General features: G+C 42.5%; 1 protein-coding gene across 2 annotated transcripts in view; it reads left to right on the top strand.

Moving 5' to 3' along the window:
- ASCC3 (activating signal cointegrator 1 complex subunit 3) overlaps positions 1 to 19621 on the top strand; it is a 508554-nt gene that overhangs the window by 237676 nt on the left and 251257 nt on the right. Inside the window, exon 14 of one of the 2 annotated variants that reach the window (XM_054023231.1) lies at positions 445 to 803. The exons of the other annotated variant lie outside the window; for it this stretch is intronic. Coding sequence (XP_053879206.1) covers positions 445 to 501 — 57 coding nt within the window. The 3' untranslated portion in view covers positions 502 to 803. Of the gene's footprint in view, positions 1 to 444; positions 804 to 19621 lie in introns of those variants that run through there. 2 annotated transcript variants of the gene reach the window in all.

Raw genomic sequence — 19621 nt, forward strand, 5'->3', positions numbered from 1 at the left:
AACAGGAATTAGTACTTCCCTTCTGTGCTTATCAAGTTTCCTCAGTATGGTCTTGTGAGAGTCTTTACCAAAAATGTTGCTAGTTGGAAAGTCTTAGGGCTGGTCTACACTACTGCGGGTAAGTCTATCTAACTTACGCAGCTTCGGTTACGTTAATAACACAACGGAAGTTGACGTAGTTAGATCCCCTTACCACGGTGGCCACACTGCGCTGTGTTTACTTATTTTATTTACTCAGACTGAAGTCATGCTGGTTTGTCTGAATCACATTATTATACTACGGTTTGCAGTGTGATATTCAGCTGAAGTTGTATGTTCCTGTGTTTAATGGATGCAATGTGCATTTTCATTTTTAAAGAGTAAGCACAGTAGGAGGTAGTTTATTCTACATAGGCATGTGTTATGACAGATGGAGAAAATCTTTTCATGTTGATTTTTCAACAGTCATACTCTGCAAGACTTCAAGCTCTTCCTGGCTACTGGGAAATTAAAAGTTGGTGATTCAGCCTTTAATTTTGATCCATCTGCTCAAACTAATGAGACGTCTCATTTGTAGGCTTCACTTTGAATTACCAAATGCAAGTTGAGCTATATAGTTCCTCTGAGTGACCTCTTCCCCTCTCTTGTGGAAAACGATAATAATGGATGACTTAGGCCTACCATGTTTTGTTCCTGTTATGTAAACTTTCTTACAGCTACTAAGAAAACAGCGATTAGAAAATGGCTCAAAAGTTGCTATGTGCTTTTTAAGTTAAACTGCTCTTTCTGTAGTTGACTAAAAATGTAGATTTCCATCACAAGATTTTTTTTATCAAAATACCCCCCCCTTAAGATTTCAAGTGACAACTCTTGAAGCCATTAAAATTGAAACATAATAAAGGTTTTCTGAAAACGTTGATACATGCTTAGCATCAGCTGTTGTATCTTTGTTCCCCATGCACACACCAAACTTACTCTGTTCTCATTTTTGTATTGTTTTTCCCATATCCACCTGTTGGTTAGATCTTCCTGGCATATTTTCTTTGTTTTTAATAAATGATTGATTCTTTTAAGAAAAAACATTTGATAATACACAGATGGAGATAGAGTATAGGCTGTAGCATCAGAGAGGGAAACGGCAATCCTACTAACAGCGATTACCTTCTCAGCCAGTGTTGGTGGGATTTCATGAGAATGGCACGCAGTTGCTTTGTTCCCAAAATGTAAACCAGGCACAAATGATCCTAAAATTGGATGAAGTAATTGAATTCAACTACAGTGATGTAAGTCTTAATATGTGTTACAACTGAAGTGAGAAACCACGTACATTTGTTTTTTCTAGTTTACTTTTAACAACACAAATTCTGCTTTTCTTATCTTTGCAACTTAGCAAATCTTTCTATTTCAAAACAAGTTTTATGTTTCTCAGTGTTTCATCTGGAAGCTTCTAGTTACTTTACACATGCCGTTACTTACGTCTTCTAGAAGAAATCCCACACATTATCAATCATCTGCCTTTGCAGAAATCTCTCAGCTGCTCAAGCAATCAAACTGGTGTTTTACCATACCTTCCCTCCTTCCCATCGCCCTTCCTGTGCCCAAGAGCTGATCATTTCTGAAGTCCCTGCTTAATATCGTAGGAAGCCATTTCAGTGCTGTTGTTATAGATTATTTAATATATTACCAATTGAATGGACAATAAGGTTGCTTTCACATTTCTTTTTTCATTATTCTCTTTGTAGTCACAATTTTTCACCATAACTACATTTTCAGTTTCATAACTTCACAAGCAGTGCATAGTTGCATACTAAACAGAACCAAATAAAAAAATGAGGAGGACTTGTTGCATCATATCCTTACGTTTTTTACATTGTTGGACAGATGTCAATCTCTCTGTTGTTATTACATGGATTTTGTTTTAATGAAGATATTCTGCTCCATTTCCATTCTCCTACAAATGATCTTTTTGAATCAATTTCACCCATGATATATTTACAAGATACAATGAATAGAACAGTTTTTGTGAAGTTACACAGGATATATAAAAACAGGCGGAGTGTCATATCAGGCTGTATGACATCCTTAAGACTGTGACAGATGTTGCAACTCCATGCAGTATCTTTGGAAGAAAATACTGTATTACGTTTATAAATGGTTTTAATGGGCCAGGGAGTACCTGCAACTCCAGAAGGGGAGGGTTGCCACAGCTCCTCTAGGAACTAAAAACTATGAGGCTAGGGGGTGATTGAGGTGACTCACTCAGGTTGTAGCTACCTCCAGAGAGAGAGCACCTTTTGGAAGGCTTGAATATACTGGTTCAAAGTGAGTTTTCCAGAGACAATTGAAAAAGAAAGGCTTTTAGCATAAAGCCCAACCCTTCTGGATCAGTCTGGGTCAGAAAGACTTTGGTCTATTAGGGCCCCATAAGATTGATGGGAGACCTCTGGTAAGCTTTTAACATGTATATAGGAATGCTTATTTTGTTTTATTTTATTTTATTTTATTTTATTTATATATGTAGTGTGTGTTTTCTCTAATGCTTTTACCTTAAGAATAAATGTGCTTGCTTAGAAGGAGCTGAATGGTAACTTGTAACTGCTAATTTTCGTCAGTCTTTTAGATAGAAGTTTGGGTATACAAATAAAAAAAATCTTTTGTGAAAAGTGTTTGCTTTCCTAAAGAATCTTTGATTGATTTTTTTTTTCTGTTCCGATTTTCACTTGCCAAAACTGGGTGGGGTGGGATCAGTTTTCAGGTTTTCAATGAAAAGTTGAAAGTTTCTGCCAAAAAAATAACACTTTCTGACCAGCTCTATCTCTGGGTTTCACTGGATGACGATGAGAGAATGTGTGGCATAACTGGGCATGGAATATGTGGACACTTACAGTCTGTGGAGAGCTCTTTTGCCTGGAAAAATGTGTTCTTGCACACTGATCAGGTTCGGATGTCTAAGTAACTTCGTTCCCAACTCCTTTCCACTCAGATCCCATTTATTTTTTGTGTGGCCTTCTTTTCTGTCTCATGCCATTGTTGGCCTCTTGCTATTTTATCTCCTTGTCTCTGTACTGAGCAAGAGCTGATCTCAGATTGTCCCCATCAGCTCTGAAAAGGCTTGCTGCTGAGAATTTCAGTCATATTGTCACTTAAATACATAGGTGATTTGTGGTTGACAGGACTTCCTTGGTAAAGATTGTATACAAAAAACTAACAGAAAATTTAAGTTTCCTGCACCAAAACATTGCCTATAAATAGTTTATAAAATATGAAATAATGGCATCCTTTTTTATCAAGGTCTTTTGAGAAAATAATGCTTTCCCCAAGTTGCACTTGTGACCCTTTCTAGCTTTTTTCTGAAGTTCCCCTGACAGCTTGAAGGACCCCTCTGTTCCTGCAGCCTTTTTTGTTGCACAGGTGATGCTTTCTCTTATGTTACTTAAGTAGGATTAACATCCGTCAGTATTTCCCCGGACATGTCCTGCTTTTGCGTCTTTAAATAGCTGTCCGGGAGGAATTGGTAAGAAGGTTAAAAAGTCTGGGATTTTCCCCCCTCCTCTCCCTCCCTCCCTCCCTTCCATGCAGAGTGCGGCGCGGCTGATTGGGCAGCTGGGCCTGATTGAACCGCTCTCATTGGCCTCCAGCAGCCAGAGCCCCTCCCCTGCTCCCCCCTGCTGCCTGCAGCCCGGTGTAACGACACAAACAGCCCCACCGGCAGCGTGTTTTGCCTACATGTGGAGCCAGCATCTGACCGGCATGGGCATGGTAAGGGGAGTCCCGGGGGGCAGTCAGGGAGCAGGGGGAAGGTTGGATGGGTCCCCGTCCTCCACCTGCCACCCCCCCTCCGCGTGTCCGCCCCCCCTCCCGGCAGCAACTGCTTTCTGCTGCCCCAGGGTCCTAATGCTCCCCATCCACTAATGGCAAGGCAGGCTGCCCTTACCCTGCCTTTCCACCCTAGCCCTGAGCCTCTCCAATGCCCCAAACCCCTCATCCCCAGCCCTCATCCCCCCACACCGTAATCCTCTGCCCCAGCCCTGAGCCCCCTCCTGCATCATGAACCCCTCATCCTCAAACCCACAGCCCTCACACCTGCACCCCCTCCTATCCCCAAACTCCCTCCCAAACCCCCTCCCCCTTCCCACACACCCCCTCCTGTCCTCAAACTCCCTCCCAAAGCCTGCACCCCCACCCTTTGTACCGCCTCCCACCCCCAAACTCCATCCCAGAGCCCGCACCCCTCACCCCCTCCTGCACATCCACCCCCTGCCCCAGCCCGGAGCCTGCACCCAGCACCCAAACTCTATCCCAGAGCTTGCACCCCTCCTGCACCCTAATCCCCAGCCCAGGACCAGTACCCCAGACCTCCTCCCTCCCAGTCCTCTGTTCCCCATGCCTCATATACTGTTTCAACAGGCCTCTGATATCTACTTCTCTGCATTATACTCTATTGTTTTCTGACTCTTACTGAACTTTGTAATGTTTTCTATTACTTCCCAACCATAGGGATTCTGTTGCTAGCTTTTCTGTTCCTTAGCCACTACTGTTTAATCCTTTGCCATTTGACTGTTTCATAGGTCCTAACCTGGGCTATCTGAAATTCTGCCTTAGGTGCTCTCTTCTCTTCTCAAGTCCGTCCTTTCTTTTGAAAAACTTTTAAGAAACATCTTGCCCCAGTTCCTGCCCACAACCTTGTGAATGTTTTTCATGCAGCTCTGAAGTTGCTGAGTCTGCTGCTCTTTTGTATTACAATTTTTCTCCCCCAAGCTCTGCTACCCCTAGGCACCATTGGCCTTTCCTACAGTATAGAATTGCACTTACAATTCTACTGAAATGCTGTAATTTCTGATAATGCAGTTTGTTCTCACTAACTTTGGCTCATATAAAATTACACAGGATATCTACACTTAGCACCCACTGTCAAGGTTACAATACTGGTATATTATTGGTACCCATACCACAGTTCACAGCATAGGCCCGCAAAAAGGAGTATCAATTCCTAGTTGGAGAATTCCTGTACCAACATTTGTTTTAAATGTGAACTACATAAATTATGAGGAGTCCGGTGGTACCTTAAAGACTAACAGATGTATTTGGGCATAAGCTTTCTTGGGTAAAAAAAACCCCACTTCTTCAGATGCATGAAGTGAAAATTACAGAAACAGGCATAAATATACTGGCACATGAAGAGAAGAGAGTTACCTTACAAGTGAAGAACCAGTGTTGACAAGGCCAATTTAGTCAGGGTGGATGTGGTCCACTCCCAATAATTGATGAGGAGATGTCAATACCAAGAGAGGGAAAATTGCTTTTGTAGTGAGCCAGCCACTCCCAGTCCCTATTCAAGCCCAAATTATTGGTGTTAAGTTTGCAAATGAATTGTAAGCTCTGCAGTTCTCTTTGAAGTCTGTTTTTGAAGTTTTTTTGTTGAATGATGGCTACTTTTAAATCTGTTGTTGAATCTCGAGATTGAAGTGTTCTCCTACTGGCTTTTGTATGTTACCATTCCCGATGTCTGATTTGTGTCCATTTATCCTTTTACGTAGAGACTGTCCGGTTTGACCAATGTACATGGCAGAGGGGCATTGCTGGCACATGATGACGTATATCACATTAGTAGACGTGCAGGTGAATGAGCCCATGATGGTGTGGCTGATGTAATTGGGTCCTTTGATGGTGTCACTAGAGTAGATATGGGAACAGAGTAGGCAACGGGGCTTGTTACAGGGATTGGTTCCTGGGTTAGTGTTTCTGTGGTGTATAGTTGCTGGTGAGTATTTGCTTCAGGTTGGGGAGCTGTCTGTCCAGCTAGCCAGTATCCTGTCTTCCGACAGTGGCCAATGCCAGGTACTTCAGAGGCAATGAATAGAACAGGTAATCATCAAGTGATCCATCCCCTGTCACCCAGCAGAAACAAAACATTTGAGAGAGGATTTTAAAACAATAATCCACTCAGAAGCCTATCTTACCCAAAGGCTTACCATCCCTTGATGGTACTCTACGTAGGCCTAAATTCTTTGGACACTCTGGTGGGTACCTATGTGAGTGCCACAACAACTACTTCCCACTTGATAGAGAATTCCTTTAAATCCAGCCAAAGTTCCTTTGTTCATGTCAGTTTCTGTGCTTTGGCCCTGTTTGTCCAAACCATTTTGGTAGGTTCTGTAGGAGATTGAGGCAGACTCTTCAGAACCAATGGCTCAGTCATTTTGCTCTAACAACCTTCAAAGTTTACCATGGGATGACTTATCTTAAGACATTGTTTCTCTCCTACTTGCTTTTACTTATAGCCTTCTATAAAACTAAGCCAATATATTCTAGGGCTACTGAGTTTTTTTTAATTTAACCCTCCCTCCAAAAAAATAAACAAACCACTTATTAAAAACACCGCACTTAAAAACAAACAAATTGTTTATCCAGTAAAAAGAAGAAAAACAGCAGAAATGGTTATTTTTATCTTGTCTACACTGAGCAGTAAAGCCAACTATGGGAATGTAATTTCTAAAGTGCACTAACGTGTTGCACATTATTTGGTCCCAGTACACACACTGCTGATGCAAACTAAAGGTTTTCTAGTGCACTTTAACATAGTGATGATTGAAACAGTACTATGTTAAAGGGCACTAGGGAACATTACAAAGAGATTACTGTTTACGGTGTATACAAACAGGCTCAATCCCCCCTGATTTTTGGATATTACATAAAACTCAAAAATTGCTAGAAATAAACCTCACAAAATGAAATTAATAAACCCTGAAATACAGAAACCTTATATTTGTACAATAAGTATTCCAATAATCTGGTCACCATAACAATATGCATGAATTATTACAGAGCAGCACCATGTCCACCATATTCACTTTTATTGTTGCAAATAGAAGGGCAGTATTAAATAACCGAAGTAAGAAAGTAAAAATAGAAGACGGTGTTTATTGTATATTTAAAAACAGGATGAGGGAGCAAATGGGAACAGAAGGGAAAACTTAAATGTCTTGAACATGGCGATCATTGTAAGATTGTATATCTGCTGAGGATGTAGGGTGAACTGAGCAGGTTGATGGTTGAAAAAGACTTTGGCAAAGATTTTATTTATTTGTGACTGATAACACTGTGGGGAGGGTCAAGTGCAATTGAATAACTAGAAGGGGATAGAGGGAACAGGTTTTGAAATGATTGAAGACACATTGGCAAGCATAGCCTTTTAAAATTATTTATGTGGAATTTCAAGTGCAGAAGATAAGGATGAATAGTTGGGTTCTGGCACATGGAATTGAAGGAGAGAGATTGGTTATCTGTTCATGTTACTCACATTTTTGTTTGGATGCATGTATCATGAGAACACTAATATTAGAGAAGTCTATTTGTGGTTGGGCGTGAAACTGAGTGCAATTAAATACCTAGCAAAGCTTTTCATTTACTAGTTTAGCGTTAGACTTCTTTTTCACTGCTATGCATGTGATCTCCTGCTTGTTAAACATTACATTGACATTAATTTTGAAGGGCATAGAAATAATGATACTTACCAAAAACAAATAACTTCCATCATTGTCTTTCATCTTTATTGGTAACAATTAATGGGGTAATATTTCTACCTTCTATTTTATATTGCTGACTAGTCATCATTCAAAGAGATGAGAATGATCTAAAAGTGAGATGGGGCACAAGGGAGGGGATCAGAAAATGGAGTAAGAATCTCCTTTTGCAGTAGATTGTTTTAGGCACCTTCTTGGATCCCATTTTTACTGTCAGTGTCTGCAGAATAAGGAGTCTGGAAACTCTCCTCAACAGTAAACAGCTGCAACCACTGAAGAGCTCATCAGACATAAATTACTGAATTTTTCGCCATTTTTCCCTTCCAGTGATAAAAATGTGTGCATAGCTCACCCTGCATTTCACAATACTAGGAGATGCTTACAAACTTATTATTTAATATGTAGGGATTGCACTTTGAATCTGACATTGTTTCTGCATTATTGTTTTTATAAAAGTAATCCATATTTGGGTTGCTTAATAAAAAAAAAAGTTGAGATTTTTATAGCAGAGCTGGAGGCTAGAGCACTGAAACCTAACTTTATAAATTTCACAGAGGTTAGCTCTCTTGGGAAAGTAGATGTCAATGGGACTTTGGTCCTTTTGTAAATCCCACTACACACCTATCTATGTTTTAATGTGCCTAAATATCTTTTTAAATCTTGCCCTACATATCTAACAGCAGTTGAATATCCTCTTTTCTGCCATTGGTAGCTAGTTAATAATGTTTTTTGTTAATCTTTCACATACAAGATGAAACTCCACATTCTTGGATCTAAAATATCTTGAGAATCCACCCAGGACAGACCTTTCCCTATCAGAAGGAGTGCAGGATTATGAACACGTAACTGCAGAACCAATTATTCCAATGAATATATTGGCTCATGGTGTTGTGACCCGAAAGGTCACTGTGGTATCTCCAGTCGTCACTGAATCTCAAGCAAAACTGTGCAAGATCTTGAAATGAGATTGACTGGAAGAAACGAGGCCTTATTTTAAATGATTTAAAACAAATTCACACCAGTGACCCCCTAAAGTAACAGCAGAGATGCTGATAAAAATACATCAGTTTCTACACAAAACACAACTACAATGAACAAAAAATATGTAAGCAGAGTTAACATAAAAGGAAACAGTAAATAAATGCATGAAGGTGCAGTCTGAAAGTTTCAAATGCACAAACAAGAGTTAAGTGTAGAGCAGGGGTGGGCAAACTTTTTGGCCTGAGGGCCACATCGGGTTTTGTAAATTGTATAGAGGGGCGGTTAGGAGAGGGGGTCGTGGCACGGCCCCCACCACCTATCTGCCCCCTCCCAGACTCCTGCTCCATCCAATCCCCCCTGTTCCCTGACAGCCCCTCAGGAACCCCTGCCCCATCCACAGAGCCCCGCTCCCTGTCCCCTGACCGCCCCGGACTCCTGCCGCCCCATCCAACCCTTCCTCTCATTCCTGACGGCCCCCCGGGACCTCTGCCCCATCTAACCATCCCTTCTCCCTACCCCCTGCTGCCCCATCCAACCCCCCCTACTTCCTGACTGCCGCCCCGGGACCCCTGCCCCCATTCAACCACCCCGACCCCTATCCACACCACCACCCCGAACTCCCCTGCCCTCTAGCCAACCCCCTCTGCTCCCTGCCCCCTTACTGTGCTGCCTGGAGCACCGGTGGCTGGCGACGCTACAGCCGGGCCACGCCACCGCCACCACCACTCAGCACAGAGACCGGGGCAGGCCTGGCTCTGCAGCTGCGCTGCCCCAGGAGCTCACAGCCCCACCGCCCAGAGCACTGCGCCAGCAACAGAGCGAGCGAGCTGAGGCTGCGGGGGAGGAGGGACAGCAGGGGAGGGGCCGGGGGCTAGCCTCCTAGGCCAGGAGCTCAGGGGCCGGGCAGGACGGTCCCGCGGGCCGGATGTGGCCTGCAGGCCGTAGTTTGCCCGCCTCTGGTGTAGAGTTAAGATTAGTTCTAAAGTTTGATGTAGAAGAGCTTTAAAATGATGCACAGACAAAAATGCACATTCCTGTATGCTATATGTATCTAATCGGTTTTAATTTGTGTATTTTAATGTGCCTGGTGCAAATGGCAGGAAATACAACTTTAAGCTTCATCCTTACAGTATCAAGTCTATATTTTCTACCCCTTAGTGCACTTGTGTGCCGTAGGGCTCTCTTTTCTTTCAAGAGTGATATCCATTGAGAAGAAGACTCACCAGTCAATGTTGCTAGATTGTGAGGTATTTGACCGGTCCAAAAATAATTGGTCAGTTGACCAGTCAGATATTATCAAATAATAATAAAAATGGTCAAGTATTTTAAAATACTAATTTATTCGAATACTAACCAAAAAAAGTAATACTTTGTGGTCTCCAATGGGCTTAGCCTTTGGCAACATCTATACTGCACATGACTGATGGTAGTGGGTAGGGCATGTATAGCTGCACGCTGCAGTGAAAAGCAGGCTGTATCCACACTGGTGTGTGTAGCTACATGCATCAGTGAAAGGCTGTGGGATGGGAGGGGAAAGACAGCAGGAAAAGGCTCTGGAGGTAGGGAACTGCCGAAGACTTTCCCTGCTGCCTCCCCCTGCCAGAACCTTTCCCCGCTGCTGGAGTCTTTCACTGAAGCAGGGAAAGGCTCCAGCAGTGGGGAGCTATTGATTCCCATGCTTGGTCCTTCTCAGTGTTAATACCATTCTAAAGATTAAACTGCCCCAGTACAGTTGGAGCTCCTGAAAATATTGTGTCTCAGGGCTTATCTAGACAGTGTGGAAATGCGTGACAGTGGCGTGTGAATTCTAAAGTGCATCGACATGTTGCACATTAACTGACCTGAATAGACCCTGCTGGCATACCCTGAAAGTTCCCTAGTGTGCACATTGGTGCACTTTAGAATTCAACACCCTCCCCAAGTGAATTACTGCACTGTATAGACGAGCCCTCAGTAAAGCACAAGGTCTCCAAAAGCAGGTGATAATCACCACTGTGCTGTCCTTAAACTTGGTGCAGCATGCCTGCCTCCCCCCAGGGTAACTTCTGAAGTTCTGATTTTTTTAAATGCATTTATACTTATTATCTTTTTCAGTTATTTTCTACATTCAGTCGACAGTATGCAGTTTGCTTGCTGAGATTGGGCCTGCTGGATTATTTCATCAGAATTTACATACTTAATTACAATTTGCTACATTCCTATGCTCCTGTTCTGCATGCAGACTTTATATTAAAATGCTACAAATTAGTTTAATAATGCATTAGAAGAAGCAGAAGGTTTAGTTAAATTATCACGTGGCACTGATTTTAGTCCTTTATTCTGTCCTCAATCCTGGGGTTATCAGTGTCATGGACCAGGCCTACTTATCATAAAAGATTATATTTTAAATTCAAATATACAAAGCTCCTGTTTGTGTTACATATATTGTACATCTTGGATTAACTTAATATCTGTAATAGTTTTCTGTTTACCATAATTAACTTGAACGTGGCAGTACTTAGAAATTACTTCTTGTTTTTCTTACAACAGTTACCTTAGACCAGAAAAAGAAATCTAAGCAGCTATTTTAAACCTATTATATTAAATTGTCAGAAGTGAATTTGACAGATATTAATTTCATCTGTAAGAATGATGGATTGAATTTCTTTATTATCTGGTTTCCAGCTGTTATTTGGGCTCAGAAGCCATGGGAAGATAGAAGTTTAATAAGCTTAGTTACCACAAGCAACTGTTGACAACTTTTTTATAGCTGTGTCATTAGATAAGATTTAATAAACAATATTTTCCTAGGAGGTCTCTCTAGAATTTGGTGCCTTGAGGATTAAATTTTCTTCCAGGGAAGACTACTCTACTTTCTACTCACACTTGTGGCTACTTAATAATACTGAAAGATTACCTGATTATTCAAATTTATATTTTCTGTTCTGGAGTTATCATCAAGACTCTCATTCCATAACCATAGCTAGAGGGCTCATATCAATCTGTCCTTCTTTTTGCTTTCTTGTCCTCTTACATTATTTCTACATTGCTTCAGTTTCATTTTATTGTGCAAATAATTTGTGACACTCTGCTGGGGTTACCAGAATTGGGTTACTGTGTTATCCCTCTCAGCATCAACAAGTGAGAGCTGCTGCTAAACTATGTGTTAACTCCCTGACACATCATCTTGTCTGCCTTTCCAGCAATCTCTTCAGGACTCTGCTAGTCCCAACCTTGCCTAGCAGGTACAATCAGTTGAACGCCATTTGCTCCTAGAGACAGCACACAGCAGCTTATTGCCTTAACTGGGGTAAACAAACACTCTGTTTCAATCAAAGCACTGAACTGGCTTGTAGTAAAAGTAAAATAATTTTATTAATGAAAGGATATAGGTTTAAGTTATATCAACTATAAGGAAATAAAGATAGAAATAGTTATAAACAAACAGGTAAAAATATGGTCCTAAGACTTCAATCTAATTTAACAAACTAGATAGGGCCAGGGGACGATCGAGGCATGTAAGGAGCACTCAAAGAAGATAAGGCCGTTGCAGAGCTAGTAAATGAATTCTTTGCATCAGTCTTCACTGCAAATGATGTTCGGTGACAAATCTGAGGAACAGTCCCAGATAGAGGTGTTAATAGAAGAGGGGTTTGGAACGAATTGATAAACTAAACAGCAGTGAGTCACCAGGACCAGATGGTATTCACCCAAGAGTTTTGAAGGAACTCAAAAATGAAATTGCAGAACTATTAACAGTGGTATGTAACCCATTGCTTATATCAGCCTTTGTACCAGTTGTCTGGAGGGTAGCTAATGTAACAGTGATTTAAAAAAAAAGCTTCAGAGGTGATCCTAGCAATTACAGGCCAGTAAGCCTAACTTCAGTACCAGGCAAATTGTTTTAAACTGAAGTAAATAACAGAAGTATGAGAACAGATGAACACGATATGTCAGGGAACAGTCAACCTGGCTTTTGTAAAGGGATATCATGCCTCACCAATTTATTAGAATTCTCGGAGAGTGTCAACAAACACATGGACAAGGGTAAACAAGTTGGTATACTTTACTTGGACTTTCAGGAAGCCAAAGGGTCTAAAGCAAATTACGCAGTCATGGGATAAGTGGGAAGGTCCTCTAATGGATAAGTAACTGATTAAAAGATAAGAAATAATTTTACTTATTAGAAAAGCAACTTCTAACCAAAAGAACTCATGGTCATAGACACCCAGATTTCCACACTTTCTTTGATTTTTACTAATATGTTATGTTATTTCTTTTTATTAGAAACATTGTAGCTGTTCAGATATTTTGTCAGCTAAAGCAAAGGCGTAATTATTCCTGACTACGTGGTGTTCTCGCTTTCAGCTAAGGTGGCTGGGTACACAAAATGGCTGAGGTTATGTCAATTCCAGTTTTCTTGTAACACCATGAGACCTATGCTGTTCAACTTATTCATAAAGAATTTGAAAAGGGGGGGGGGGGTAAAGTTTGAAGACAATATTAAATTACTCAGGGTAGTTAAGTCCAAAGGTGACTGCAAAGAGTTATAAAGGGATTTCACAAAACTTGGATGACTGGGCAACGAAATAACAGATGAAATTCATTGTTAAGTGCAAAGTAATTCATGTTGGGAAAAAATAACCCCAACTATATGTACAAAATGAAGGGGTCTAAATTAGCTGTTTCAACTCAAGAAAGAGATCTTTAAGTCATTGTGGATAGTTCTCTGAAAACATCTGCTCAATGTGCAGTGGCAGTCAGAAAGGTAAACAATGTTAGGAACCATTAAGAAAGGGATAGATAAAAAGGCAGAAAATAGCAGCATGCCACTACAAAACTCCATGGTACGCCAACATCTTGTATACTGGGTGCAGTTCTGGTATCCTCATCTCAAAAAAGATATATATTAAAATTGGAAAAGGTACCAAGAAGGGCAACTGAAATGATTAAGATATGGAACAGTTTCCATACAAGGAGAAATTAAAAAGACAGGGACTATTGAGCTTAGAAAAGAGATGACTAAGGGAGGGATATGATGGGGTCTATAAAATCATAAATGGTGTGGAGAAAGTGAATAGGGAAGTGTTATTCATCCCCTTCACATAACACAAGAACCAGGGGTCACCCAATGATATTAATAGGCAGCAGGTTTAAAACAAACATAAGGAAGTATTTCTTCACACAATGCCCAGTCAGCCAGTGGAACTCATTGCCTGGGAATGTTGTGAAGACCAAAAGTATAACTGGGTTTAAAAAAGAGCTAGATACGTTCATGGAAGATAGGTCCATCAATGGCTGTTAGCCAAGATGGTCAGGGACACAACCCTGTGTACCAATTGTCCCTAAACTTCTGACTGCCAGAAGCTGTAACTGGTTGATGGGATGTTTCACTCTTTAATTGCCCTATTCAGTTCATTCCCTCTGAAACATCTGGCATTGGCCACTGTTAGAAGACAGGTTATGGACCATTGATCTGACCTAGCATGGCCATTCTGATGTTCTTATGTTAAGACATTTTTCTCACCAGTCTTTCTTCCAGCATGGATGACCAGGCCCCTTAACCCTTCTCCGAGCTCAAAATGCTCAGTTTCTTTGTCTCCTCAGGTAAAGGATAAATTAGGGGTTTGCTCTCCCTCTCTTTATAGTCCAGTGAACCTTTGAAAATGTGTCCCCAGATAAAGTTCCTTTTCACTGCTGGGAGGGACATCATGCTGTCTGGTATAGCCTCTATGCTGGTTCCTTCCAGCTGGTGATTCTTTTCAATGTAAATGATCTCTTCCTGTAACCTCTGATACAAATGAATAGCCCATTGAATTTCACCACACCTGGTTTGAGGTGTCAGCTTCTTTCCTTTGTCTGGAGAAAACCGGTAGATCAACGCCCCCTACTATGCCTGGTTAAACACATTTGTCACATATTTCTAGCACATCTGTAAAATTCTTTGTGGGTTAACTGTACATACAGCACACAAGAATATTGATAATCAGTGAGTTACTAGTTTTCCAGGGATAGATTACGTGCCACGTTTTGGGTAAATATAATGACAACAATGGTCCATCTGGCCTTGGGGTGCTCGTAGGATTGTAATATTATATTGCAGTTTAGAAGTAAAAATACAAAACTGAGAAAAAGCAGCTTGTAGCCAGCTCTAGCTTATAGTGTAGGTCAGGCCATACCCCCTGAATGGCATTGCAGGGCCTGCTAGCTAATTACAGCTGCACTTACTATGAATTGCTATTGATAAGTTTTGCTATTTTCAATAATTTTTCGAGAAATTAAGTAGTCAGTTTCAGAGACACATTTTTATTTCAATTTTTAAACATGGTATTCTCACCAAATCCTAGACAATATTATCTAATTATGATATAGGGCTCCTAATTATCCATTATCCATAATAGATCCTTGATACAATTTTAAATATAGTTATGGTAGGTAACAGAATTTTCTGTCTAAAATAACCCAAGGTTGGTATCTGCCTTAGGGTATGTCTACACTATGAAATTAGGTCAATTTTATAGAAGTCAATTTTTAGAAATCAATTTTATACAGTTGATTACATATATCCACACTAAGCGCATTAAGTCGGCGGAGTACATCCTCACTGCCGTGGCTAGCATCCACTTACAGAGCAGTGCACTGTGGGTAGCTATCTCACAGTTCCCGCACTCTCCACCGCCCATTGGAATTCTGGGTTAAGCTCCCAATGCCTGATGGGGCAAAAACATTGTCATGGGTGGTTTTGGGTACATGTCATCAGTCGCCCCTCCCTCCGTGAAAGCAACAGCAGACAATTGTTTTGTGCCTTTTTTTCCTGGGTTACCCGTGCAGATGCCATACCACAGCAAGCATGGAACCCGCTCAGCTCACCATCACCGCTGCTGTTGTGGGCAAGTCTACTGTGGGGGCTGCTGTGATCCAAGTAGCCAATGCAGTCAATCATTGACATTCTGTTATCAAGGGTAGTGACTCTGGGAAATGTGCGGGCCTTTTTAGATTTTAGGTGCATCATATTCCTGACCTTTGTCCTGGTGAAGAAGTCTTGCAGCCGTACATTCCAGTCCGGTCGGCGCTGTAACACCCCATAGCACTTCTATGGTTGACACATGTAACAGCTCCAGGGCTCTTGCTCTTTTGCCTTGGCCAAGGTACCTTGCCCTACCTCCAAGCATTTGACACCGAAGCACCTTCAGCAGCTATCATTGCTACACAGCAGCAGCTCCTTGCCTTCGCAGCAGACGGTGCTAACCATCCTTAACGGACATGTAGCTTGGCTGGGGGTTCTGGGATCGTCTTCCCTGCCCAGCTCCTAGCAACCTCCAGGGCATGGTGTACAACACCACCGCTTCCGCTGCAACTCTGCTCTCCTGCTCCCCAGTGACGAGCTCGGGGGATCCGTTCTGGTCCTCCTGGGTGCTTCTGGCAGCAGACGGTGCAGTAGGACTGCTAACCGTCCTCATCCACCACTTCCGCTGCAACTCTGCTCTCCTGCTTGGGGGTTCCGTTCATGAAGCCTGGACAGTAGTAAGGAGCAGTTCAACTATAGGCTGAGCAAGTGCAGAATGGTGGTAGAATGTGCCTTTGGACGTTTAAAAGCTCGCTGGCGCTGTTGGTCAGTCCTCAGAGCCAACATTCCCATTGTTGTTGCTGCTTGCTGTGTGCTCCATAATATCTGAGAGAGTAAGGGGGAGATGTTTATGGAGGGGTGAGAGGTTGAGGCAAATTGCTAGGCATCCGATTTTGAGCAGCCAGACACCAGGGCGATTAGAAGAGCACAGCAAGGCGTGCTGCACATCAGAGAGGCTTTGACAACCAGTTTCGTGACTGGCCAGGCTTTGGTGTGACAGTTGTGTGTTTTTCTCCTTGATGCAAACCCACCCACTTTGTTGATTTTAATTCCCTGTAAGCCAACCACCCTCCCCCCTTTGAAATAAAGTAACTATTGTTTTGAAACCATGCATTCTTTCTTTATTAATTAAAAATAAAATGAGATAATGGACAAGGTAGCCTTGGTGGAGTGGGGGAGGAGGGAAGCACAAGGCCACATTGCTTATTGTAGCCACACTAGAAATCAAACGGTTTGAATGACAGCCTTCTGTTGCTTGGGCCATCCTCTGCAGTGGAGTGGCTGGGTGCCGAGAGTCTCCCCCAACCTCGTTCTTGGGCATCTGGGTGAGGAGGCTATGGAACATGGGGAGGAGGATAGGTGGTTATACGGTGGATGCAGCAGGGGTCTATGCTCTTGGCTTTCCTGCAGCTCCAACGGACACTTCATCATGTCCATTTGCTCCCCCATTAGCCTCAGCATCGCATCCTGCCTCCGCTCTTCGCGCTCACTTAATTTTTTCCTGGTTCTGCCACTGAATGCCTACATGCATTAAACTGTGCCCTATCAGTGCGGGAGAACTGCATGAGCTCAGAAAACATGTCATCGTGAGTGTATTTTTTTCGCCTTCTAATCTGCGATAACCTCAGGGACGGAGACGATAGGGGGAACCTAGAAACATTCTACACTCAAGGATTCTGGGGGGACTGCATGGTCACTTGTGCTGCTGAGTTTGCCACACTGACTAGAGCGGTCACAATGGAGCACTCTGGGATGGAGCTCCCGGAGGCCAATACCATCGATTTGCGTCCCCACTATCCCAAATTCAACCCAGCAAAGTCGATTTTAGCGCTACTCCCCTCGTCAGGGAGGAGTACAGAAGTCAATTTTAAGAGCCCTTTAGGTCGACGGAACGGGTATGGTTGTGTGGACGCAGTCATTTTTAAATCGACCTAACACAGCTAAATTCAAGCTAACCCCGTAGTGTAGACCAGGCCTCAGAAGAAATATTTATTGTAATTAAAAAAAAAAAAAAGAATCCATACCAATATATCAGCTGTGTAGTCAATATCATTCAAAAACTATATTTAATATATATTAATGATTCAAAGAAGCTACAGGGGAGGGGTAATGATATACAAATACTATTTTTCACTAGCTCTCCTTTCAAATCTAGTACAAGTTTATGCTGACTGAGAGTCAGGGACAATTCATGCCTGCTGATAGTGGGCAGGTGGAATAAGGGCAGCCTGCTTCAGCAGTGTTATTGAGCATGCTCAGTCTGTGTAAGCATGCTCAGTACAAGCCAAGCAGCAAATCTGGAGTGGTGGGGGCATGTGACCCTGCATATCACTTCTGCTGAGAGTTATTACTATCTGAGATGTGGTTTTGTTTTCTTAATACAAAGTTGTAGCATGTTGGTGGAAAGGAACAGGGGAAGCCTGAGTTCATTCTGAACTTAATAAATACCAGGACTATCAATTTTAAACATTGAAATAATGTATTGGGGTGGTGTCCTATGGTCTTATTTAGGTATGCAATAATTTCTTCGTTGGAAATGTTAGTGCTTGAAAGAGTAGTTTCACACAGTAGGAACTGTTCTGCTCTTATGCACACCACACAGAAATCTCTTTTAAAATCCTCATCATTAATTTAATTAGGTTCAGAATTAACAATCACTGTCATCTTCCTCTATGTGCACATTTGTGAAATATCAGAAATATTTGCTCTGTGGCTGGCTGCTAGGCCACCTCTAGACATGTTTAAATTTTCAAATGTATGGCTCTAGACCAGTGGTGCTCAATCTTTTCTATAAGGGGGTATCCTTACCCCTCCCCCCAAAACAGCCCTCCCATTCATCCAGGACTTCCTCACATTTAGCCATAGAGTAGGGGAAGGACAGCATGACCCCAGTCTTCCTTCCTGACCTTTGAGGTTTTGCAACCTCCAGATTAAGAACCTATGCTCTAGACCAGTGGTTCCCAAACTGGAGTTCGCGAAATGTTACAGGGGGTTCTCGGGGAAAAAATTCCCTAATGGTCGACAGAGCTGTTACTAGGGACCCGGACCCCAGGTACCATGGGGCCAGCAGCCCGGAGCCCCTGGACTTCCAAGAGCTAAGCAGATCAAAGCAAGCCTATCTATCACACTGAGGAGATTTAAACTTCAAGACTCCTTATAAGAAATGGAAAGGGAGGTGGATATTTTTTGCTGTTTTTAAAATAAAATAGGCAGCTAGTATAGTTTTTAAAATTATTATGGAGAACAAGTTTAAGCTTTGTTGTAACGTGCATTATTTGCCTGGACTGCTCAAGACCTGAATGCTTGTGTAGGAGGAACTCTTTAAGTTGGCTTCTTAAATACCTTCATGCTGGTTTCACATCTGATACTCCTTGATGAAACATAGCAGCCTTGTCTTATAACAGGCTTATTCAAAGTGATACAAGCTACAAAAGTGAGATCTTGGAAGAGTGTTGCTGTTTTCATAACGTAATAAAAATGCTGTAATGATAAATAATAATGATAAATAGTGTGTAATAAGCATGTCATCAAAACAAATTTTATATTTCCAAGATCACTGCTTTTATAATTTATACTCAGGTAAAGGAGAAAATCCTTGGAAATATTCATTTTTAGGAGGGGGTTCACAAGATTTGACATTTTAGTGAAAGGGGTTCACAGGTTGTTAAAGTTTGGGAACCACTACTCTAGACCATGTTCCAAAGCTCCTGTAGCCATGGAAGAAATATAATTACCATATATACTCGTTCATAAGCCAAATTTTTTTAGTAAAAAAGGGAAGCACCAGAGAAGGGGGTATAGAGAGGGAGAGGTGGGACACAGCCCCGCCCCCAAACAGAGGGAGCAAGGAGAGGCAGCAGAGCCAGAAGGGAAGAGATGGGGCCAGAGTATCTCCTCTTCTGGCCATGCTGCTCTCCCCCCAGCCTCCGAATCAGCTGCAGCTCTGGGGCTGGCAGGCTGCAGCCGTGCCGCTCGGCCCCACCCCGCAGAGCAGGCTGTGGCCGCGCTGCCGAGCCTCCTGGAGCAGCTCCAGCCAGGCCAGAGACATCCTCCCCAGATAAGGTGGGAAGGGCTGGGATGGGGAGAGTGTGGGGGTCCCGGGCTAGGGCTGGGGTCATGTCGGGGGTGGTCACAGTGGTTACTCTCCTGACCCCCAGGTTCCAACCTCCCCCCCTCCCCCAAAATTTCCCCACCAATTGCTGTCATGGTCCGTCAGGGTAAGCAGCTGGCGCACCAGAACACTTTGTTTACTTAGGTTTACCTCCGTGCCTGTGGACGCTCGAGGTAAACAAACCATCTCGGCCCGCCAGCA

This window comes from Malaclemys terrapin, chromosome 3 (genome assembly GCF_027887155.1).
Source record: "Malaclemys terrapin pileata isolate rMalTer1 chromosome 3, rMalTer1.hap1, whole genome shotgun sequence".
Lineage (NCBI taxonomy): Eukaryota > Metazoa > Chordata > Testudines > Emydidae > Malaclemys > Malaclemys terrapin.